The following is a 25,443-nucleotide window of genomic DNA, read 5'->3' on the forward strand; positions in this document are numbered from 1 at the left end:
ACAGACTAGTTGTCTGATGTCATGGAGTTCATATATTAGGGAGGAAAGGCAGGCCATAAATAACTAACAAGATAAATGGGGCATAATGTGAACAAACCCTATCTCAGTTCAGAACACCTTTTGAGGTATGAGTGCTTTATTTTCGCTGTTTTATGGATGAAGAACATAAGAGCTTGCAGGAGTTGCCCAAAAATCCACAGCTATTAAATTACCAAACCAGAATAGAATCAGAGTCTTTTGACTCCAGCATTCTTCTGTCCTGGACTCTTTCAAAGCTAATGTTGAAAGCCTCAACATTAATACATATTCTATCTGCTGTACTGGTTATTAGTTTTACCCTGGACAAAGCAGACTGATCTACTTCTACTCTGTTCTGAGGAGCTCCAGTCATGCCAGAATTGACATTATGACAATATTGACATTATGACATTATTCTATGCTCTTAGCATAGAACTCTGAACGTTGTAGATGCCCAGTAGTTGTGATTAACTTGCCCTATGGAGAAGCCCATAATGAGGGGTGGGGGGTTGGGCATGAAAAATCATATAACCATTGAAAACAGTGAGAATTCAAAAGCTTCATATTTTAAAAGATTTGAGGGGGAAAAAACTAGGGATAAACCAGGCAGAGTGTTTTTGTGATGTATTTTTTTTTCTTGTGTTTTCTAGCAAAATGTAATAAAGCAAACACATAGTTTATAAGAAATGGAGAAAGGGACTTTTGGAATAGAGGACCCAGGAATACCATGCACGGATTACATGAATCATGTCTCTTCTGGAAGGAGAGTTGTGCCCTGATACACTGGGTTAACCTTGTTGACTTCCTGGAATATTTGAATCATGGTACTGTAGAGGTGGCAGGAAAATGAAAAACCACATTCACGTTTTCATTGGGTTTTTCACTCATATTAACTTTGTAATGATATATTTATTTTTTGAGAGAGAGAGAGAGCTTGTGAGCAAGGGGAGGGGCAAAGGGAAAGCATCTCAAGCAGACTCTCCACTGAATGCAGAGCCTCACACAGGGCTTGATCTCATGACCTCAGGTTCATGACCAAAGCTGAAATCTAGAGTTAGACCCTTAACCAACCAAGCCACCCAGGTACCCCGAAAATGACCGTTTATCGACCAAAACCTGATAACCAGGCAAGTGTTAGGTATATATTTCTGTGCATTGTATTATTTAATTCTCCCAGCAGTTCAGAAAATGGACACCAGTTGGCTTTTATCAGGATGGTATTATGGTGGTGGGGGGTTGCATCCTGCCTTCAGCCACGCCTATCTCCTAGAAAGTCCCCAAAGGAAATGCCTGATCAAAGGAAGGCAAACATAGCATTCAATTATTTACCGGGGTTCTGGTTCAAAGGCCTTTAAAAAAATGTAAGTAAATGAATCTGGACCCTGTGGGGACTCCTTAGCCCCAGCCAGCTCTCAGTAGTATATACGAACCCAAAGCCGAGTGTCAGCGCCTAACTAGTGCCACATGAAGAAAGGAAATCAAGGGCACAATCACTGATCACCAAAGACAAAGAGGGAGCAAGAGATGGCCAGCCAAATGGTGAGTGTTTCCCCTTGCCTGGTACCCAGCTGGCTTAAGCCAACTGTGTCTAGCAGACTAGAACAATAGTCTTGGGCTGGGCTACTACCACAAGGAAGAATAGCATCCAAGGAGGGGAAAAAAGAGAATAAAACAAGCCATTTGCCCTGAGGTCTAACTCAAAGTCCTGTGGAAGGAACAGAAAGAGACACTTACATTTATGTAGTCTGCTCCAGCATAGAAAATACATCCCGCAAACCTAAACCTAAATATATTCCTTAAACCTGTCTTTTGGAAGCCCATCAATTCTCTTTCTAGACCTTAATCTTGACTTACAAAGAAAGCAGGAAAGAGATGATAAGATAGATTTGTTTCCCAGAGGACAATGGTAGATATCATTGTGTCTTATTGTGTCACCATTACAGTTGGAGAAACTGTGGAAAAGAGGCTAACTTGGTCAAGGCCGTACAGTAGGAAAACACCAACACACACACACACACACACACACACACACACAGGCTTTACCACCTCCACCTCCTTATTTTAATGTCATATGTTTCCATGTGACAAAAGATTTTTTAAACAAATCTTGGTTTAGGGAGAGCTCCATACCTTATTCATTTTTTAAATTAACATCTAATGTGTTGTTACAGGGCTACAGGTCTGTGATTGATCAGTCGTACACAATTCACAGCACTCACCTTAGCACATACCCTCCCCAATGTCCATCTCCCCACCACCCTCTCCCTCCTTACCCCCCCTTCACTCCAGCAACCCTCCATTTGTTTCCTGAGATTAAGAGTCTCTTATGGTTTGTCTCCCTCTCTGGTTTCGTCTTGTTTCATTTTTCCCTTCCTTCCCCTATGATCTGTATCCTTAGGGTAAATACCCAGTAGTGCAATTGCTGGCTCGTAGGGCAGCTCTATTTTCAACTTTTTGAGGAACTTCCATACTGTTTTCCAGAGTCGCTGCACCAGCTTGCATTCCCACCAACAGTGTAGGACGGTTCCCCTATCTCTGCATCCTCACCAACACCTGTCGTTTCCTGACTTGTTAATTTTAGCCATTCTGACTGGTGTGAGGTGGTATCTCACCGTGGTTCCCTGATGCACAGTGATGTTGAGCACTTTTTCATGTGTCTGTTGGCCATTTGTCTTCTTTACCTTATCCATTTTTAAATAGCAGAATAGAAACTTGGTTCTAAGAATACTTAGTTATCTCCTGGAGATTAGAAAGGCCAAATAATAAAGATAAGAAAAGCTAATACTCTACAGTGCTTCATTTCCTTAGCCTCGTGGAGGAACGGGTAGCTTGCCTGAGTTAGTTTTTCTGCTAGAAGTTAGCCCCATTCAAGCACCAGTGTTTATTTTAGCCTCACTATTCTTTTTTTTAAAATTTTTTATTTTTTTATAAACATATATTTTTATCTCCAGGGGTACAGGTCTGTGAATCACCAGGTTTACACACTTCACAGCACTCACCAAAGCACATACCCTCCCCAATGTCCATAATCTCACCCCCTTCTCCCAACCCCCCTCTCCCCAGCAACCCTCAGTTTGTTTTGTGAGATTAAGAGTCACTTATGGTTTGTCTCCCTCCCAATTCCATCTTGTTTCATTGATTCTTCTACCCACTTAAGCCCCCATGTTGCATCACCACTTCCTCATATCAGGGAGATCATATGATAGTTGTCTTTTTCTGCTTGACTTATTTCGCTAAGCATGATACGCTCTAGTTCCATCCATGTTGTCGCAAATGGCAAGATTTCATTTCTTTTGATGGCTGCATAGTATTCCATTGTGTATATATACCATGGATCAAGAAGATGTGGTATAGCCTCACTATTCTTGATCAAAGTTTTACTTAATAAGATACTAACCTGCCTTCCTACAATGAGGCCATTGAACAAAATCTTTAGTGAGTTCTGCAGGGGAAGGTAAACTATATAAACCAGAACGAGACCCAGTTATCTTTCTCCTGCGGCTCTCAGTGTGCCTGGCCAGCGCCTTATCCTCATTCTCCTTTTTTATCTTTTACTCACCTCACCCTCTTCCCCAGGCGTTTCCCATCTGAGGAGGCCAGGACGCCAGACCATCAAACTCACATGAATCATGAATCGCTTGTGAATAGGTGTGGGCCTGCAGGGGTTTGTGAGTCAAGGTCAGGAGTTCTAGTGCAGGTAGAGCTGATTATAGGAAAGCCATCTGATACAGGGGAAAGAAGAGCCTGAGCTTTGGATTTGGAGGAACTTGGGTCCAAATGCTGGTGTCTCCACAGGATAGCTGAACGACCTTAGGCATGTTTACTTAAGCTCTCTGAGCTTTAATTTTCCATATTTGCAGAGTGGAGAGAATATTAGCACTTCGTAGGGTTCTTGTCCAGAATGGATGAGCTTATGTATGTGAAAAGCCTATCATAGCACCTGAGCCAAAGTACACACTTCAGCTAAGTTCAGCCCGCCCCACACCCTCCTGTCACTCCTAACATTCTGATGGGGGTTACTTCCTGCTCCTAGCTGCTGGGTTCAGATAGATGATGTTGCCACGTCCGTAATGGCTGCATACACAGATATCCATTGTATGTCCTTCATGTAGCTTTTTTGTCTTATTTTTTCATCTTCATCCTCCCATTTACTCCAGCTGAAATTTTGAGCCTGGATGGCCTTAGATTTTGAGGTAGGAGTAGTTCATTTACCAGGTAGATATACTTTGGAGGCAGGAAATAGCAAGTAATGAACTCGGGTCATTGCCTCTCTCACGTTTACTTAAAAAGAACGAGTTGAAATTGCCCTTCCAGGACACTGGAGGAGATAATGGTCTGTATACATATAATCTCTTCCCTGAAAACTGACACCTGTCACTGTCTTCCCGGAAATTGAATTGTTCCATCTGATGGAAGGCAAGCCTCAGGCAAAGGAATAACTGTCAGTGCTGTCCCAAGACTGCCCAGACAAATATAGTCCTCATTGAATATTCCTGCACATGTCCATTGCACACCCAATAATACTTTGTAGTCATCTACTTAAGTTCTCATGCAAGAGAAGAAAGCATTTTTCCTGGTATAAACAAATTTAATGAAAATGTTGGCATTGCTAGAGCCAGCATTTCACAGAACTAAAAAACATGTGTCTGTATATATGTATGTGTGTGTATATATATGCATATAGGCATAGATATGCATATTGCCTCACTTTTGTGTGTACATATAAATACACACACACACACACACACACACATACCAGTGCATTCAAGGGAAGACTTCCATATTTTCTCTTTAGAGATTTGCAGCATTCTTAAATTTAGCAACAAATGTCAGTTACATGATGGTGCTATGATGAAATTATCTGATTTACTTAACCATTTTCCTACCCAGTTTCTTCCCTTTGAAAATGGTATACTATTAATAGATTTACAGTAGTCCTTTGGTATGATTCCACTTTAAAATGTGTTATAAAATTTAACAAAATTACTATGAGAGTTATGTTTAGCAGTAAAACCTAACTTTAATTCTTACAAATCAGACATTACTGCTACATTGCTTTCATTGTGTTCTTTTCTTTTGCTCTTGAAAAATTCAGATTCACTGTGATTGATGATCATAATCATGTGAATTCTATTGCTGCATGATAAATTTCTCCCAAATTTTGCAGCTTAAAACAGTAAACATTTTCTCACCCAGTTTCAGAGGGTCAGGAATCCAGGTGTGGTTTTACTGGGTCATTCTGACTCTTTCTCTCTGGGTTTCTCATGAAGGTGTGATCAAGCTATTAGCCAAGGCTAGGGATTAAAGAGTGCCTTAGTGGGGCTGGTGTATTTATTCCAAGCTCACACATCTGGCTGTTGGCAGGAGGCTTCAGTTCCTCACCAAAACATGGGCCTTTCTTCATAGAGCCACACACAACAAGACAGCAGGATTCCCCCAAAACAAGAGAGAAGAGAAAGAGTAAGAGCAAGAGAAATAGGAAGACAAAAGCTACAATGTCTATATAACCAATCCTAAAAGTGAGTGGTATACCATCACTCCTGCCATACGGAATTGGTCACACAGACCAACCCTCGTACAGTATAGAGAGTAAGATTGCCAAAAGGTGAGCATCATTGGGACCTGTCTTAAAGGATGCCTACCACAGTGCTATTTCACAATATATGTAAATACACACACACACACACAGTTTGTATATATTGTATATAAACATATATGTTTATATATGTGTATGTTTTATATGTGTGTGTGTGTGTGTGTGTTTATATAACCTATACATCTGTAACACAGATATGGCACTACTAGACACTAGCTTCAAACATGGAATGATGCTATGTATAGTGATTAGTGAGTTTTCCAGTAGGTATAATCATTTGGGTTTTGTTTTTTGTTTTTTGTTTTTTTCAAGATTTTGTTCATTTATTTGACACAGAGAGAGAGATCACAAGTAGGCAGAGAGGCAGGCGGAGAGAGAGGGAAGGAGGTTCCCCGCTGAGCAGAGAGCCCAACGCAGGGCTCAATCCCAGGACCCTGAGATCAGGACCTGAGCCAAAGGCAGAGGCCCAACCCCACTGAGCCACCCAGGCACCCCCTAATCATATGTTTTTAAAAGTTACTTAAACTTATAATTCTCCATGTGTCTATTTGTGTTGATATGGCTTCAGTGTGAGATCTCTCCTCGTCTTATAAAAACTTTGTCCATTACATAGGAAGAAGTATACTTAGAACATTCAAATGTCTATCAGTAGAACCTAGGAAGTCTGTAATTTCTGAATGAAACAAGTTTCGGTCTAGAGCAGGGAAGGCAAATAGATTTCAACTCACTGTCTCAAACGTGGTTTTGTGAAGAATTCTAAGCTGTGTTCATCCTCGGTGATGTCTTGTCAGTAGGGTCTGCTGTGGGTGTAGCGGGGAGAGGTGTAGGGGACACATGCCTCATCTTTGCATCTTTGGTCTTCTAGAGCATTTTGCTAATGCAGAAACTCTGCCAAGGTGAGCAGTAATAATACAGAGGGTAGGTTGAAATAATGAAATAAATGATGATAAGCCACCCAAAGAAGTTCTTATAAGATAGTATTTAAAAGCTTTGCTTTAATGACTCTAAAAGATAAATGATTTCTGGAAGGTATGGCTGTCTTCATTTCTCTCCAGTCAGAGAAATTAATGACCCTAGATGATTGTCTTCATTGACTTGAGGTAGGACATCCTATTAGGTTGTTCCCAGGGAGGAAAGAATGTGGATCCTAGCCTATATTTGAATCAGACTTTGCCATTGTCAGCTTACTGTATTAATTAAAGGCTTAAGTTACATTGTGTCCTCTTATTTATAAATTATATAGAGAACACAGAAGAGAAAAAATTGGAGGTTATGTTTTCTTACCCCCTAACTTTATTTTACAAGTATAGCCTATGCTGGGTAATCCTAATGTAATTACAAATTCGGGTGATTGGAGGGGAGGTTGGAGAGGAAACGTATGGTTTCTGGATTGGAAATAATAAGCTGCTACTTTTGACTTTTCCTAAGTCTTTGGCAGACTAGTTTAGTTCCACTTTAGTGGACACTCTTGGGAGCCCTCCTTCTGAAGACCTCATTAATTTGGCTGCTTTGGTTCATTTTGGGTGCGTAAAGAAATACCCATTCACAGGGATGCCTGGGTGGCTCAGTTGGTTGGACGACTGCCTTTGGCTCAGGTCATGATCCCAGAGTTCTAGGATCGAGTCCCGTCGGACTCCCAGCTCCACGGGGAGTCTGCTTCTCTCTCTGACCTTCTCCTCGCTCATGTTCTCTCTCACTGTCTCTCTCTCAAATAACTAAAATCTTTAAAAAAAAAATAAATAAAATAAAATAAATAAATAAAAAGAAATACCCATTCACAGACGACTATAAGTCTAAGGCTCACTTGATGAGGAAGGAGGCAGTTTCTGTGCACCTGACTTCAGCATAGATAAGGACAGGGCAGGTTAGCTCCTCACTCTCGTCCACATGCCTGAGAAGCCGGAGCATTTCGTTCCTCCTGAGACTGTAATGAAGAAATCAAAAGATGGCTTGAAGGAGGACATATCTTAATCCCCAAACACTTCTTACTAATGAACAAATTGTATTCAACGCACTGGTTTGGATGGAACCATCTGTTAGAATACCCATTAACCAGAACAGTGCCTGGTATGGATAGGGGCTGAGGAAACATTTATCAAATGCCTGAATACGGTCATTGCCAATTTGGGGAAGCAATTGATGAGGGAGAAAGAAAATACAGACTGTAATGTCAGACACACCTGGGTTCTAGTATTGATGCACGACTTACGGGGGTGACCTTGGTATAATCGATGCTGTTTTCAGGTGTCTATATTCCCTTTTCTCATTCAAAAACGATAGTGGTTTATATCTCCTAGGCTTGTTTTGAGAATTGAATAAAATACGGGGGTGGGGGGGGTGGGGAGGGGTAAGCCCCTGACAAAATACCTGGCCCATGGTGAGTGTTGAACAGAGGTTAGTTCGCCCTCCCTTCCTGCATTTTACTGCTATTGGACAGGGGTGGGGCTGTAAATGACAGCATCTGCACAGCTGCAAATAGAAACCACTAGCCAAAACAGAAGCCCTGTGACAGGAGCCGAGAGGTTGCATGGCTCAGGAGCCTGAGACAGCTCGCTCTAGATTTTCCATAAATATCTACGAAGGGGGTATAGCAGTACGAAGTGCTAGATGAGCAACTGTCATTTAAACGAAAGGCCAGCCAGCTGGCTTGGGTTATTCAGAGTGGCAGAGCCCACTGAAATGAATAAAACATCCAGATCTAGACAGCCTGCATCAAACTCCTTTCCCCCCCCCCCCCATTTAACCAGTGACAGGTAGAAGGCATCAGGCATGTTTTTTAGCATTTTATTGGGATACTGTAAGCAAATCCTCTGGGATTGCAAGAAGTATTTGGGAAATTCATCACCTTTCTGGGGTTATACTTTTATTTAGCCAAATGAGGAGGTATCTCTGTCTCCAGGACCCTTTATTTAAGTTAATTAACAAATACTAACTTATTTGTCAAACACTTTCCCTTCCAAATTCGGTTGCTCTATCAATCTGCTAGAACTGCCAAGACTGGCTTAAAGAGCAAAAATTTATTTTCTCGTAGTTCTGGAGGCCGGAAGTCCAAGCTCAACATGCCATTAGGATTGGTTTCTGGTGAGGCCTTTCTTCCTAGGATATAGACCATTACCTTCTCACTGTGTCCTCACATGGCCTCTTTTCTTATCCATGTGTGCTCAGAGAGATCAAGCTCTGGTGTCTCTTCCTCTTCTTACAAGGACGTCAGTCCCATTGGACCCAGGGCCACACCTCCATGACCTCATCTAACTTTACCTCCCCAAATGCCCTGTTTCTCAATATAGCCCACCTAATGGGTTAGGGCTTCAGTATATGAATTGGAAGGGGTAAGGGCACAATTCAGTTCACAACAGTTGCTTCTTTATCTTAAACTACTTTCCATCAATTTTCCAGCCCCTTATTTTTCTTTATCTAATAATCTCCATTACAGAGCAGTATATCATTTTCTTATATACTTACCAGGTTTTAGGCACATTTGCAAGAACTAATCCAAACCAGTGGTTTTTCCCTTGTGCCCTAGTCTTTAGTAGATGAAGCAGCTAAGGGGAGGGGGAATGTGGCCAGGAGAATAATGACCTCCCCCCCACACACACACACACACAACGATGTCCTCGTGCTAATCTCCACAACATTTGGATACATTAGGTTCCATGCATAAAGTTTGCACATGGAATTAAGGCTGCTAATCAGCTGGTCTTAAAATAGGGAGATTATTCTGGATTAACCAGGTGGGTCTAGTCTAATCACATGAGTCCTTAACAGTGGAAGAGGGAGGCAGAAGAAGAGGTTCAGAGAAAGAGATAGGAAAGTGGAAGCAGGGAGTGACAGGCGGTGTTTCTGGCTTTGAAGATGGGGGCCACGAACCACAGTATGTGGGTGGCCGTTAAGCTGGGAAAGCAAGGAAACGAAATCTCCTCTAGAGCTGCCAGAAAGGAACAATAGCCTTGCCAACACCTTGATTTTAGCCCAGCAAGAGCCATGTCGGACTTCCGAGCTACAGAACTGTAAGCCAGTGAATCTGTGTTGTTTAAAGCCACTAAATTTTATGTGGCAATTTGTTACTGCACTAGTAGAAAACTAATACAGGGAGTCAGAGGTGGAGGGGAGAGGGTAGTGGTTATGACTTGCGCCTAAAATGCATCAGGCATGGAACTAGAGGATTTATACATGTTTATCTCTTAACACTATTTGAGGCAGGTGTTGCATGTTTTCTAGATTAGGAAACTGAGACTCGGAGTTCAAGTAACTTTCCCAGAGACATATAGTAACCCAGTTAATACATGGGCCATCTGGGATTTCAAACCAGGTCTGCATAGTCTGTTTGAAAGAATAGTAAACTGTGTGAGTTAAGGGTACATGAACACCCTGAGCCTCGGTTTCTTCAGTTGTAAAACTTGTAGAGACAAGTCAGGTTTATGAGCTTTGTACGAAAAGCAAATTGGGAAATCACTATCAAAAAAAACATTGTAAAGTACAAAATCCTTATCGATGTCAAGTTTGATCTAGCTGTCAACACACCCAAACATCCATATCAAATGAATGATCTAGGACATTGAGGGGGCTGGAGGGTCTTCTTAGACCTTACCTAAACCTTGTTACTTAGTGCCAGCATTAACTAGGCCTCTTTAGGAAAAATCTGCATCCTATTGTTGGGTGTTGGCTGCCTAGAAACATGGCTTTGGCTGCATCCTGAGTTATTTCAGAGGCTGAAAATTGCAGGTTAGTAAAATCACTTCAGTAATGGTAAGAGAATTGAGGGGTAGTGTAAGCTTTTAGCCACCCCTTATCATCACATCTGTTTGTCTTTGTTTACATTTTATACTACCAGTTAACACAAGATTTGTTTAGCTAACAATAGTATTTGTTCGGGGGCACTTGAGTGGCTCAGTGGGTTGAGCCTCTGCCTTCAGCTCGGGTCATGGTCTTGGGGTCCTGGGATCGAGCCCCGTGTTGGGCTCCCTGCTCAGCGGGGAACCTGTTCCCCCTATCTCTCTCTGCCTGCCTCTCTGCCTACTTGTGATATTTGTCTACCAAATGAATGGATAAAATCTTAGAACAAAACAAAACAATAGTATTTGTTCAATGTAAGCAACTATAACTTAAATCCTGGGATTTTAATAAACTTACATATAACTCTGGTTATTTAGGAAATAAACTCTAATCAAAATTGTTTGGAGTATTATAGTGGTTCAGTTATTACCTTCCACCAAATAGATGAATAGACCTTTTCAAGTTACTTAGATATTAGAATATTGGTGAAGAGGGTTAGTAGTCCTGGCTATTTGGTGACATTTAGGATATTTAATTCAATTGAACGCTTTACTGATAAAGTAGAGTCTCTTTATGCATATTTCTGAATCTCTTAGAGTGAGGTGACTGCATTATCCCATCTGAAGACAGTTTTATCTGGCCCTCAATCCTAAATAAGCTAGTTTACCACTTCTGAGCATTTTTTTTACTTGTGGTTTAATAAAAATACCAGTGAAAAGTCTGGTGGATCTAGACATCAGACATTTATTGACCCTCATTTTCTGAGAGCCTGACACTGAGATTGTAAAGACGCAAAGAATGCTTCTCTGCCCTCCAGAAGTTAACAGCCTGGTGAGCAAGAAGACAGACATAGTAAGAATTCATTTTCACGATGTGAAAAGTGTAAAACTTCTGGGGAAGCAGGCTTCATGCTAGTACTTTTTATTCCCACTTAATAAAAATATGAGTTTTGTGGCAAGGGCTTTAAAAAATATTTTAGACTATGTAATCTATGATCAGTCAGCCCACCCTTAACTACCTCATTTTGGTAAATCTGAAGAGCCCTTTTAGGTGGTCATTTAGCCCATCCCAGAATTCACCATACACATTATTGTTGAAACCCACCCAAATAACAGAGCCTCGGGGAAGAATTTAACAGAATGGCTAAACTCTCAGAAGTCAGATTTGAGTCCAGAGCCAGGCTCTAACACAGTTTTATGACCTGAAGTAAGTTATTTTGCCTCTCTCGGTATTAGTTTTCTCATATATAGCATGAGGATAATAAGTATAACTTTTTCTCTTCTTCAAAATAAACTAAGTTCCTCTAAGTCAGTTAAGTCCATTGATTAACAAGTCCAAGATGGCACTACAAGAAATAGTATTGTAGAGTCGATGAAAGAACTATAAAGGTTGATGGTATGTTTGGTGTTTATCCCATAATTTTTTACTATAATTGAAAGTTTCTACTTTATAGCACTCACTGTTAAGTGGCTTTTGCACTTATGCATTATGGAGTCGGTAATATTTGGATAGAACATGTCAAGATTATAGAGATGGTGAGGGAGGAAACTTCTCAAAGTCCCATCCAGTTTTGTCATTTTAGAATGTTCAATTCTTCTCTGATAAAATATGCACATTCATGTTCTTATGTTTTTAGTGTACTTCACTTAACTTTGGTAGAAAAATAAAATTAGGGGGTGCCCGGGTGGCTCAGTGGGTTAAAGCCTCTGCCTTCAGCTGAGGTCATGATCCCAGGGTGCTGGGATCGAGCCCCTCATTGGGCTTTCTGCTCAGCTTCCTCCTCTCTCTCTCTCTCTCTCTCTGCCTACTTGTGATCTGTGTCTGTCAAATAAATAAATAAATAAATCTTTTTAAAAAAAGAAAGAAAAAGAAAATTAGAATAAGTATAAAATTAGTTGAAATTTTCTTTCAAATAATTTTAGTATTTTTTAAGTTTCAAATTTGATAATTAAGAAAACATACATAATCAGATGTTCATTAAACTTATTTTATTGGATAAAAAAGTGAAACTGCTGAACATTACAGATTGAAGTAGCTTTAGTATTTCATGCACTTTTGTTCATAAGTGAGAATTTAAGCTGGAAACTAGCAGTGGTCTTGCAAAGTTATTTCTAATTAAATTTAGTTTTCATTAATCTACATTCTGACAGTTTTTGATTATTGACCTTTTTAAAGTAGCATGAAAAAATATATATATATATATATATATATATATATATATATATATATTGCCCATCTTCTGTATTTTTCTAGAAAGCCAACCTCTTTAGTTTGGAGAAGTTGTCTGTACTGAGGGAGTGATAGTCACAGCTTGATCTTGAAATACTCTCTTCTTGCTTGATGATGATTTAGAATGGCATTAACTGCTGTAACAAACCGCCACCTTTCACTTGCTTAATGCTCACATACCAGTCAATGCAGAGCTTCCTGGTGGACAAATGGCTTTTCTATGCTTTGGCTGGTGACTTTGGTACCCCAGCTCCTCCTAACTCATGGCTCCTCATCTCCTTGGTCCTCAGAGTCCTCTGCCTTCATTTAGCAGATGAGGAATAAGAGTAGAGACGGCACTCCAGGTCCTTAAAAACCCCTGCCCACAAAAGACAAGCATCTGTTCTCTCACCTTGATTAGCAGGACCTAGACACAGGCTCCCATAAGGCTAGTCAGGGCAGGTAGTCTGCTTCTGGACAGCAACCTCCCGGTAACAACGCTGTGAGATGGAAGGGAGGATGTGAAGTTTGGTGGGCACTGCCAGAGGGAATGTAAGAAGGTACAAATATACAACTTGAAAATTCTGTGTTCGTTAGTATCTAATAGTCCAATGTATAAATACATGTTCTTGGAGGCCTTCTGTATTCTGGAATCCTATCACAGTGAAAAACAGCATCAGTTTTTAAGAGTTGCCCAAAACTGTAATCTATGACTGTAGAACAATTTCTTTGTATCAGCTCTGGATCTGGGATGTTTTCGCTCTGTACAGTAATTGACAGCAATTTAAAGGATGTGATTTAAAGGATATTAAAAAAAAGGGTATAATTTATATTTTCCATGTTTTTCTCAGGAATTTTCTTTTCAGTGTTCATCTTTTACAGGTCTAGAGACGGCAACTTTTTCCCAATACTATGCATAAGTAACATGTTACGATAACTTCAGATTCTTATAATATGTGATATCTGAGATACAAAGGTTTTTTAATTAGAGTTTTTAATTTTCAAAAGATATATATTTTTTATATAAATTGCCATAAATATGTAATAAAAAGAAGTTTATCTTGAAGACCATAAAGGGTTTGGATGGGATCCTGCTAATATTTGGTCAGAGTCCCACTAGATTTCCAAATGTTTAATTACAAAATATGGAACTATTATTGTGATATTTACAGAGTTAATTACTGAGAAATATCCATTTTGATTTTAGGCATATATTTCCAAAATTATATAAGAGGGAACTCCTTATATGTCAGTGGAAACAAACAGCTTATGATTTTCTCTTAAGCATGTTTTAGAATGAATTCTTCTTATTACTAATTCCTAGTCAGCCTCATAACCAGTGTCTGGCAAGATTATGTGCTGCCTCCCCAAGGTTTGGTAACTTTTTAATAATTTGATTGACACGGTTCACTTTCTGTTCTTACCTTCCAATTTGTTTTCTTTTTCTTTTTGTCCAATTTGTTTTCAGTTGGGATTCTTTTTTAAGTTTAAAACTTTTATTGTCTTTACTACTTGCCATTTATGGCCAGCTGTAAAATTTTCCAGCAATTCCAAGATACTGATGCTAGAAACAGATTGAATTAACACATATTACTTGTTTTTAATTTCTTGTTCATATGAATATTATATGCATAGGATTACCTCCCACCCCCCCCCAAAAAAGACATTGCAAGTTAATTGGTCACATTATTTTGCAACCTTATCTTCATCATGATAAAATCATATATGCACCCTTGCTCTATTCATGATGATATATAAAGTGACATTTATAATGGAGTTTAACAGAAGAACCTCTTTCATCATCACAGACAGTTATTAAGAATGAATTTCTTCAAAGCTAGTGTACTTTTTGTCTTTAAACCACTTTTCTCTTAAAGGCTGTCCTAAATTTTAATTTTGAAAGAAAGCATTTTGCATGCTAGGAGGGTAAGAAACATAAGGAGGGTAATTATAATGGGATTTAAATAATTCACTTACATTTCTTTGCCAATAAAATAAAGCATGTTCTCTTAGGGCTTTTTTTATAGGTCCTAAAATATGTCTTTCAATTTACTAATATTATGGAAGAAAGAAAACACAACACCGTCTTCTTCCTAGATCGAATATTAGTGTTTCCCAACAACAGATTTGGCAAACACTCAGAGGCAAGTAGTATTGTGCTTTTTAGATTTTCAAATATCTCTGAACTGCTGTTGATTGCGCCCAAATCAGGTCAGATGCACTCTCTGCAGGAACATTTGCCAGAGGTAGTATATGTTCAGATGGAAGATTTTTACATTCCATAATCAGCCTCATTTATTCTCCAGACCTCTGAATTTTTCATACTAAGTAGGAGCATCTCACTTTATGAACCATGGGTCTTTATTAATTAAACAGAGTCAACAGGGCTGATTTATTCTCTCTTCTCAGTTGAGCTACCAAGCACAGAAATCAGAGAGAAAATATCTCTAATACTAGAATGTTCTCCAAGCCAGTAAAGCTGTGATTATCTCATCATACCGATTATGTCAAAGCTCTTTAGGCACCATGCTCACCAGGACATAAAATTGAGTGGTATACACCCAGCTGGCCCTGTTCCAGCATCAAAGGAAGAATTCCAAATTTTTCTTGCAATAATCACAAAGTTCTAATTATTAAATTAAAAAAAAAAAAAAAAACAGCCATAATCACTTACTGAATATGTACTCGTTGCCAGGCACTTCACCTGAGTTTTAGCAGCTTCGGGTTTTGTTTGTACAAAAGACCTAAGTATGAAATCTGTACTTGAAGCATAAAAACCTTTGTTTAGTTTCCCTTTGTTAGTTGTTTTTTGTTGTTGTTGTTTGTTTATTTTGTTTCCTAGTAAGTAATTGTTGTAATTGCACATTTAGTGTTTGGGTGTGTGTTTTTTAAACAGATACCAAGAAGTATACTTTGAACATAAGCTTAATCAATTAATATTTTATGGTGTTACTTTTAAATTTGGGAAAAGATCATATGTAGATTTGTTGATTAAAAAAAAAAAAAGCGCTAATGAAGTTTCTTGGCAAGGATAACCTTCTCGGGGAACTTTCTCATAGTCATTGTTCAGAGTCAATAACTACATTTTTTTCCTTAGACATTTTGCTTTGGCTTCGTTTACATTATAAATTTAATGGAATGTCCATATCGAGGCAGTTACACTCGTTTAAGCATAAGAATACTGTTTTTCAAAAAGTCTGCTAGGAAAGTGTGCAGCTGAACTTGCCCCTCAGGTGGTTATTCCCCTTCCCCTTCCTTCCCAACTTCCTAATTAGGGGACATGGGTGGTGAGGGAGACTTTAACAGTTTTGAAGTCTCTTCTTTGGACTAAGATATTATAAATGTGCTGGTAAACATCAAAGTAAATGTACCAAGATTTTAAAATTAGCAAAACCGTCTCATCGAGTTTTTCCTTTTAGTTTTAAGCAGGTGCTTCATTGCAGAACGATGTGTCCTCATTTCACCTTGCAGCGGCCTCCTGGCCCTCTTATGGTACACTCATTAGTATTTCTTTAAAACCACTTTAAATTTAGGCAGACTTCCAGCTTTCCCTACCCCCAGCCCCCAAGACCTTGAAATGAAGTTAACCTGGGCAGAATCCAGTGCTTTCGTAAGTTTCGCCTCCGTAATAAGAAATTCCATTAAACCATAAACCATTTTAAAGAGATAATAGTAATGTGGATTACTGTCAAGAGAAGAATGATTCTTTGTACCACTTAACCACACTCTGTGCTTTTAAAATTACAAAGATGTTTGGGCCTTGCCATCTTAAAACACCTTGAATCCGTTTACCCCAGTATGAAGCTATCAGTGATCTTCCATGGAAAGATAAATTTTAATATTTAAATGCAGGAGTTGAACAATTTGTATGGGGAGTATGCATTGAATTTGGGATAGAGGGTCAAAAACAAACCAAATCACCATTGACGGTAAAACTGCCCATTTGTACGAAGTCCAACATTTTCAGTTATTGTCATCAACAGCCAATAAAGTAAGTGCATTTTGTGATAGTTCCCCAATTGTGGTCTGTGGAATGCTAGTCCCATGTGTGCTACCAGGGGCATGTTAGTTTGAATAACACCGCGTACCCATGGAGAGTCATAGAACATGTTAATACAGTTAAGGCTTAGGGGAATCCTGCAGTAAAAATACCCGTTTAGCTCTATTTAACCTAGTGTATCTCAAACTTGTTTGATCATAGAATTATCTAATTTACATAAAAGTTACTAAAAACCCTTTAAAAACATATTTTGTAAATATTCTGTGATTTAGGAGAAACTTTTAGACACACACCCCCCCCAATCGTATTCGATCCTCCTAAGTGCCAACCCTCAGACAGACTCAATCTAAGACACGATACTACTTTCCATGGTTGCGTTTGGATAAGATACCCTTGGGGGAAACTGATCTAAATGGATGAGGGCAGTGGGGTAAGCCAGGGGAAAAAAGAGTATCCAGGAAGAAGAAACAACTCATCCTAATTCTGGCAGCCACCTGTCCAACAGTCGGGAGCTGGGCAGATAGTGGTGGATTGAGGAGATTCATTCAGCTGGACTGAGGGGTGGATAAGTCAGAGAAACAGCGTGCACCAGGTAGGGGCCCCGGTTGTGATGTTTCAGCACTCCCTGAACAGGCCCTGTACCCGTGGTGTATCCTTCCTTCCCTCTGCTTCTGTTCTTCCCCGAAATGCCTCATCATCGATTCTGAACACATGGGAAGCCCCATAAATTCAGACAAGAAACACAATTCCTGCCCTCAAGGAGCTTCTTATGCCGTAACTTCTTACTTCTTTACTGAAGATAAACAAGCACTTATAATATTAGGAGTGTAGCAAGAGAGAAGGTCAGGCGCACAGATTGGAGGAATTTTGAGGGAGACGGTTCTTTGGAATTAGTAGGAGTTAACTAGATAAACAAAGTGGGAGGGAGGAAAAGACTGTGGCTGAGAAGAAAGTATTGTTGAGGCAGGTAAGAAAAAAATCAAGGTATTTCCTACTGTGGAGTGTGTATTTGATCCAGAAGGCATGGGTTGGTACTGAATTTTTAGCAGGTGAGCCACAATAGATGATTTGTTCTCTTGGCTGGAGTAGAGATTGAATTCACAAAGAACCAGAACAGAGAGAGAGACAAGCAATTTGAGTGACCCAGGCTATAGCACTGGAAGAGGGGAGGAGGTCAGAAAACCCCACAGAGATTTCAGGAAGACAGTCCCAGAACTTGCTGACTGAATTTCGGGTAAGGAAGGAGTGAAAGATGACACATTCTCCCACATTCCTTTTTACCAAAGAAGAAAGAAAGAAGTGGGCATGGTTGAACCTTAAATCTTAGCCCAAGAATTTTTAAAACTAGTGGATGGCGTTCCAGTTGCTTCCTGTCCCAAGGGGCTGTCGTAGGGAGGAAGCAGTGTCCCTGGGATCAGGACGTACGTGGACGGGTGGAAGAACAGGCAGTCTTTGAGATTGTAATTGCATTCCTTGTTCTTCTCAAGTCATGTAACACAGACAACATCCTGGATCCATCCCGTGATTAGTGCACTGAACCTATCCTGCTCAGAGGAGAATGAAGAGGATTGTTCCAGAGAACTTCCCCGATCATAAGAGCTGATGGTCTTCTGTAGGAAGCTGAGCTCCATGGTCTTCTAACGTCTCATTCTACGTGGATGACCCCCAACATGCAGCGGTCTAAAACAGGAGCAAAACAGACCCTACTTACTGAAGTTGTGAAATAGAGACTCTGGATTTAAGCTACTTTTGTTTAAAAAAAAAAAAATTTTTTTTTTTTTTTTGGCTTATGATGAGAATTTTTTTCTTTTATCGAAGTGTCAGCAACATATAGTGTCATATTAGTTTCAGGTGTACAATATCGTGATTCAGCAATTCTATACACTACTCAGTGCTCATCACAGAAGCGTACTCTTAATCCCCTTTATCTGTTTCGTCCACCCCCCCACCTCCCTTCTGGCAACCACCCTCTTGTTCTCCGTATTTGAGAGTCTGTTTTTTTTTGTTTTGTCTCTTTTTTTTCTTTGTTCGTTTGGTTTGTTTCTTAAATTCCACGTATGAGTGAGAGCATATGGTATGGTAAAACTTTTTGATACAAGTGTATGCATTTTATAAGATCAACTGCCACTAGAGGAGTTAAGAATCATCTAGTTGCGTTTTTTGAAATCACATATAATTGGATTTTATAATATGTATATTTTTTCATATACCATTAGATTTATAATTTTATATATAGTTCTTTATAGAATATCAGATACCATAGTTTTTGTAATGAAGACTTACTGGGAAATTATGTGAACACTGTGAAGCACTTCATTTATTTGATAAGTCACTGGCCTTTTATATTAGTACCTTAGGAAAGTGATCTGAGCAAGCTTTGGGAGGTTTCTTAAGGATCACATTTGGGCAACTGTGTCATGGGCCATGGAATATAATTTACATGTATATGGGGCTTTCTCATTTACCAAAAGCTTCTCAGACCCTCTTTTATTTAAACCACACAACGTGCCTAAAACACAGGCAATCCTGTGGGTATTTTTATTCTTGTTTTTCAGTTAGGGAAATAGTAGTTCAGAGAAATGAAGCACCATGTCCCGGGGCTGAAAGTCACACCTGTCTTGTGATTCTGCGTCCGGCCCCCTTTCCACTGCTCCCCAACGTCCCTGCAGATGGAGGTCGCAGCCCAACACGCAGGCCGCCGTGGTTCTGTTGACACAGCTGAGCTCCGCAGTTGTGCTCTCCAGCCGCCGCTGAGATCCAGGAGGCTCCTTCTTCCCTCAGACAGAGCCCCCACATAACCCCACTGTTTTCCTATAAATGCTTCCTCCTCCCCCAAACCTTCACCAGGTCAGGGCGGCTCCATAATGCCCTTCCAACAGTCTTCCTTGAGCAGCTTCGCATTTTTCTCCAGTAAAGGGACCGGCTCCCGTTAGGGGTCTGCTCTGTATAAACTGACCTTGCCAGAAGGAACATGTGTGGGTCCCTGATGGGAAGAGGAGCATCTGGAACCTCTTCTGCTGTCGGGACTCCTCCGTGAACTCCCCTGCTGTGAGTTCAAGACTGGTCTCAGTGATTGCTGATACCACCCTCCAAACTGATTACTTTCCATCTTAAGCTATTTTGTTGTAAGGATGCCACTCGACAGTTCCTGGAAGGAAGGAGCCGTTGACTTGGAGGGCTACAGATTTTCTCTCCGTTAAGGATTTAAACCTGGGGTCGGCCACTGGGGTGGAGTGGGCAGGACGTCAGTTTACATGTCCTGGGCATTAGTTAGGTACACACTGAATGGTATAAAGGGATTTATTCATATCCACTATTATGATCTTGTTAGGTAACATACTTAGGAAGAAAGTGAGTAATAATCATTACTTAATCGGAATACCCTGTTCCCAGACCATGGCTGGTAAGACCCAGAAGTTACTGTTTGTCACCATGGTCTCTTCTCACCACTCCCTCCCTCCTCCTCCTCCTCGTTCTCGTCACTCGCTCCCCACCTCTGAAAAACAGTGACAAGAAAAGGGACCCCAAGCTTGAGGATCTTGGGATTCAGTGATGTTCAAACATCTTTTGGAGAAAAAGACTCATTTTTAAAATGAATTCTTAGGTAGAATCCTAATATATGTAACAGGATTTTTTTGTGTTTTTTTTTTGTTGTTGTTGTTAATATTGCTGCTGTACTTGAGAGAGAAACCTGAGAGCCCAGTTAAAGCAGCCCCCAGCACAGCTGTGCAAACCTAGAGCTCCTTAGAATATAAGAATTCTCAGTTGTGACCATTTTATAGATGAGTCAGCTGAGATCCTAAGAGATGACAGACTGAGTTAGCGGCCAGGTCAAAAATGAGTCCTAAATCCTAAAGTCTCCTAGTCTGTTAAGTTTCATATGGCACGTAATACGGATCTGTATCGTAAATATAGGTCTATGTTGTGTTCCCCCCATTCACGCCTGACTATATATAGGACTTACAATTTACATCCTCAATAATAGCATAAAGTCAAATCCAGGCTGATAGGCAGTCATTAGCCCTGAGAAAAGTTTCAGAATGGCTGAAGAAAACTCGTGCCTCTCCTGACAGCTACGTGAATATTAGCCAGCTTCAGGGAGGCAATTTTTGAGAGAAGTCCCTGAGGGAGCTCTTTCCTTGTGTCCCCCGGAGGTGAGTGAGATTCTCAAACATCCGGAGTTACTTTTATAAGTTAGTGTCTCTAATTGTGAAAGTGCAGACTTTTTGTTTTTGCTAAATTAATGGTCTGAAATTTCCCTCTCCCTACTGGGAGTGTTTTTCTAATTTGTTTCTAAGTGAAGAAAACACAGAGGAGATGCCAGAGTCACTTGAAATCAAGGTCCTCAGGCATGCATTTTACCAACAGACACCTCATATGTTCACTTTGCTATTTTGTGCCTCTTCCTGCCTGCCTGCTTCATGGAATACCTCATGGAAGAGGCCTATGAAAATTGTAGTGATAGTCTTTGTTGGTCATTTTGTGACATACATTGGGATGGGCAGCCTGCATAGGTTACTTTATTATCTTCTTAAAACAACCCCATAGGGTAGAAACTATAATCATCCCCATTTTGTAAAGAAGAAATTTAGGATTAGAGAGAGTTGCTAATCTTTGCCTAAGGGTCACAGGTCACCTACACGTGGAAGGTAGAGTTCAGGGCAGGTGTGGCACAGCCCGTTCTCTCAAACTACTCTGCAGAGCTGCTTAGATCCATTGTGTGTGACTCTGGGGGTAGAGTTGGGTCTGGGGGTCAGTTTTTCAAAGTGACAGATTCCAGTTCTGTGCAGTCAAGAACATTCTGGGATTTAGGGCTCACCAGGAAAGAATTCCCCCAGAGCAGGTGAAAGCACTGTTCCAGAAGTGCTCAATCTGGATGCCTTATAAGAGTGGTACCAAGAAGGTTCAGGATGTGAATTGGCATGCCTGGGGTTTCTTCCTCGTTATGATTCTGTGACCTCCAAACCCAACAGACAAATACCCTCAAGAGACACTCAAACATGGTGGAGACTCATTAAGAATCCTTATCTAATGCAAGTAGAACCCCCAGATAATTTTTTGGTGAGTTGATAAACGTTTATCTAGTCAGTCAGTCTTTAACATAAGTCAACCCTATTGATGTGATAGGCTTCTCCATTGACAACTAGCTCAGATTCTAGGGTTAGAAAATGTTCTTATGTTCTTCCACCTCACCTCATGAAAAAGTGACCAGGATTAGTCATCCTTACTTCTTTATTCCCCAGGTACTTACTGAGCACCCTCAGTGTGCCAGACACAGTTTGAGGCACTATAGCAAAGTAGAACAAAAGGATCCATTTCCTGCGTCCTCTTATTCTTGGCTAAAAAGTAAAAATCTCAGGTGGCCAGAGTTGGAACAGCTTCTCTTGAACATCTGGATGTGAAAATTAACTTATTTCCATTGAAAAATCAAGTAGTATGGAATTGTATAAAGTGAATAAAATAGTTCATCTCACTTTTCAGAGATAGTCATCACAAATACCTTGATGAGTGTTTTTTACTCAAAGTTAATCAAAAGTTAACTGTTGATTAACAGTTAACGGTTCAGCAGCTTGCTTTTGACATAATTTATTGGGGTCACTTTTTGATGTCAATATATAGATTGTTCTACTTCAAATGTCTATGTAAAATAACACTACCCAGATAACTCATAGTTTTGGCAGCCATCAGTCTGTTCCTGAACCCTTAAGCTGTTACATATTGTTCTGTTACAATGTCATAGTGAACATTCTTACATTCACTAAATCCTTTTCTTCATATACGCATGGCCTCTTGTGCCAGTAGGTCTGTAGCGGGAATACATTCATAAAAGCAAATTGCTCTGTCAAAGGTTTGTTCATTTTAGTTTTTGGTAGCTATTCAAAAATTCTCCATTAAAATAGGACCAATTTACACCACCACCAATAGTGTAGGAGAGTTTGTTTTCTATGTATTATATGACTTTTTTTAGTGCAAAGATTGCCAATAACTTTTCTGATTGTTTTTGTCCTTAGAAGAGTAATCTTCTTTTTATCATTGTCTGAGGACCTGAATTTTTTTCATCATTAGGTTTTAGTTGTCCCTTAGCAGCAGAGAATGCTTTGCTATCTATAGAGGAGTCTGGCAATGACTAATTTACTGTCTGTTGAACACATCATTACTCTCCTCTTTTTACTGTCATTTCTTACTTTATATATAATGGTGGTGAAAACCCACTCTTAATGAGCTAACTTGAGTGAGAGCCCTTGGTAAAGTACAAAACACAATGCAAACACATCTACAAATTCTTTGAGCCTCCGTTTCCCCATCTGTATATGGAGGAGGGTAATCCCCTGAATCTTCCCAAATCAGTTCAACTTATCGACCATTTCCCGAGCACCTGCCAAATGTGACAAGATGCAAGGTGTTAAAGTTAACACACCAAATAGTTCTGATTCCCAAACCAAGAAACTCATAATCTAAAACCTTTTTTCCTTTCTTTCCTTTTTTTTTTTCCTTATTTTTCTTTAAAGGATTAAGAAGTCAGGGGTTTGTTTAGTAAGAACCCCTCAAGAGAGGCCCTTTATCACTCTCTCAAATTCGAATAATTCCAAAATAATATTAACACCCCCTGACTAGAAATGAAAGAGAAACACACTGTGAGAAGGGGCTCTCCAATAATAAATGCTAGGCAGCTGTAAAAATACAGAATCAAATGATACCTCCATAAAGTGTTTGCAAAATTAGAAAATATAATCCTTTTTCTGGGGGAAATGGACATTTTTATTTTCTCTGCTAAAGTGAAATGCAACTTTTTCAGGGGCCCACAAACAAATTTTGCCATCTACAGAACAGAAAGAACTGAACTACCATTAAAACAATTTACATACTCTACTGCATGTAGCTTTTGAGGAAATGAACTGTTAACAGAATATGCCCATGGAAACTTAACTCGAGAAATAAAATAAATAAAAATAAAATACTCAAGCTGTTTTAAACACAACTATCCACGTGTGCCTGAATGGTGATCACCTAAATGTTACATGAAATTCTGTAGGCACTTTCTTCATGTGACTTTATGTTTAACTAACACTACTTTTGTAACTTCTTTTAAGTTTCATTTTTACGTTTGGGGGTTGGGATAGTTTGAGGGAAAGCGCAATCAGATTTCGAGCTCTCACTGCACCCCCTTACCCCCCATTCCCATGTCACTAAATTATTCTCTATTCCTTCGCTGTTTCTTTTCCATTACTTACCAGTTGGTAATGATCTGTTTGTTTATTGTCTTCCCTATTAACAGTGGGAGTAAGCTCCACGAAGGCTGGGATTTATTCGTCTTGTTCACACTGCAGGAAGGATCTAGCACCATCAAGGAGGATCTCCTACATTGCCTGTCACATAGTAGGTGTTTGATACATACTTGCCAAGTTGAATGGGTAATGTACTAACCATTACCAAGGCTCAGTCCCCAATTTAACTCTCATGCATTTGCATTCATTTATTCACTTAAACACCCAACATGTGCTACTAGACGCCAGATACTTGGCTAACTACTAGAGACGGCGACGCAAAACAGACATGATCCTAGCCCCCACGTGAATATGGTTTATATAAAGGAAGTGCAACTGAAATTAACCAAAGCTTTTCTCATTTGTTTTCTTTCTCCCTCTTCTTTTTTTTTTTTTTTTTAAGATTTTATTTATTTATTTGACAGAGATCACAAGTAGGCAGAGAGGGAGGCGGGGGTGGGGTGGGAGGGAAGCAGGCTCCCCACCTAGCAGAGAGCCTGATGCGGGACTCGATTCCAGGACCCTGAGATCATGACCTGAGCCCAAAGGCAGAGGCTTAACCCACTGAGCCACCCAGGCACCCCTCTTTCTCCTGCTTCTTTATCACGTATTTCCTGAGGAGGAAAAGCAAGGCTTTCCTACTCTCCATCTAGGAAATAACTCCTGTGGCTGTGGGTGGGAAGAAAGAACAAAAATGTTGGTGGGGACTCTTGAGAAAGAGGCCTGGGCCCCCCATCCTGGGCCACTTTCCGGGAGCAGCAAAACTCCAATTATATTAGCTGTGAGAGCAGAGGAGACCCATTCCTCATTGTCCCTAGGATGGAAATGACTGCGTTGTGTGTCTAGGCAGATGGGGCCTTGGACCACGTCGTTGAGCTTCCTCCAGCCCGTGTGTGTGGTCCAGTGTGGAAGATCAAATTGGTTTCTGTGAAGAGTAACAGAAACCCCACAGGACGTAAGTGAGGATTTTTTCCATTCAATCCACATGGCCTCCCAGTGAAACTCGGTTTGGACAGTGACATCAGCCATCCAAACCCAGAGTGCCTTGGCACTAGATAAACCTCCTGGAGTATAGCAGTGACTCCAAAGAACAGAGGGAACTGCATATTGGCAGAGATTAGTGTGGTTCAAGGTCATTAATCCCTACCCCTACGTGGAGAAAGCTCCTTTAGAGTAACACTCTTGGCCTTCCTCTGCCTCTGCCCCCCTCGGGCAATGACTTCTATGCTTGGTGAGTTTGGAACAAAGGGTAAGGCAGGTACTGTTTCTAGGACATTTCTTAAATCCTGTGTTCCATGCAAACACTGCCTGTTTTTCAGGCCTTTCGCATTTATTACCCGGATAATGGCAATGAAGGCACCATGCCTTCCTGCCTCTCTGGCACACCTGTCCCCATTAATAAGCCAACCACACATCGGTCAGAATTATCTTTCTGAAGCCCATATTTGAGTCTGTTGCCCCCTTGCTACTCTTCAGTAGTTCCCTAGCACCCTTTCCACTTTCTCTCCAGCCTCATTTCCTCATCTAACCCTTCCTAGCCTTCAAGATGCATTTTCTCTTCACCTCTTCCTCACCTTCTGCCC

At 40.3% G+C, this 25,443-nt stretch overlaps 1 protein-coding gene across 4 annotated transcripts in view; it reads left to right on the plus strand.

Annotated features, from left to right (window-relative positions):
• Nucleotides 1–24,251, plus strand: part of STXBP4 (syntaxin binding protein 4) — a 167,007-nt gene extending 142,756 nt beyond the window's left edge. For 2 of the 4 annotated variants that reach the window (XM_059149747.1, XM_059149748.1), the window contains one exon: nt 23,872–24,251. In XM_059149747.1, coding sequence (XP_059005730.1) covers nt 23,872–24,019 — 148 coding nt within the window. In that variant the 3' untranslated portion in view covers nt 24,020–24,251. The other 2 variants (XM_059149750.1, XM_059149749.1) reach the window with 2 other exon arrangements.
• The last annotated feature ends 1,192 nt before the right edge of the window (nt 24,252–25,443 follow it).

The sequence above is a fragment of the Mustela lutreola genome, chromosome 15 (assembly GCF_030435805.1).
Source record: "Mustela lutreola isolate mMusLut2 chromosome 15, mMusLut2.pri, whole genome shotgun sequence".
Taxonomy (NCBI): domain Eukaryota; kingdom Metazoa; phylum Chordata; class Mammalia; order Carnivora; family Mustelidae; genus Mustela; species Mustela lutreola.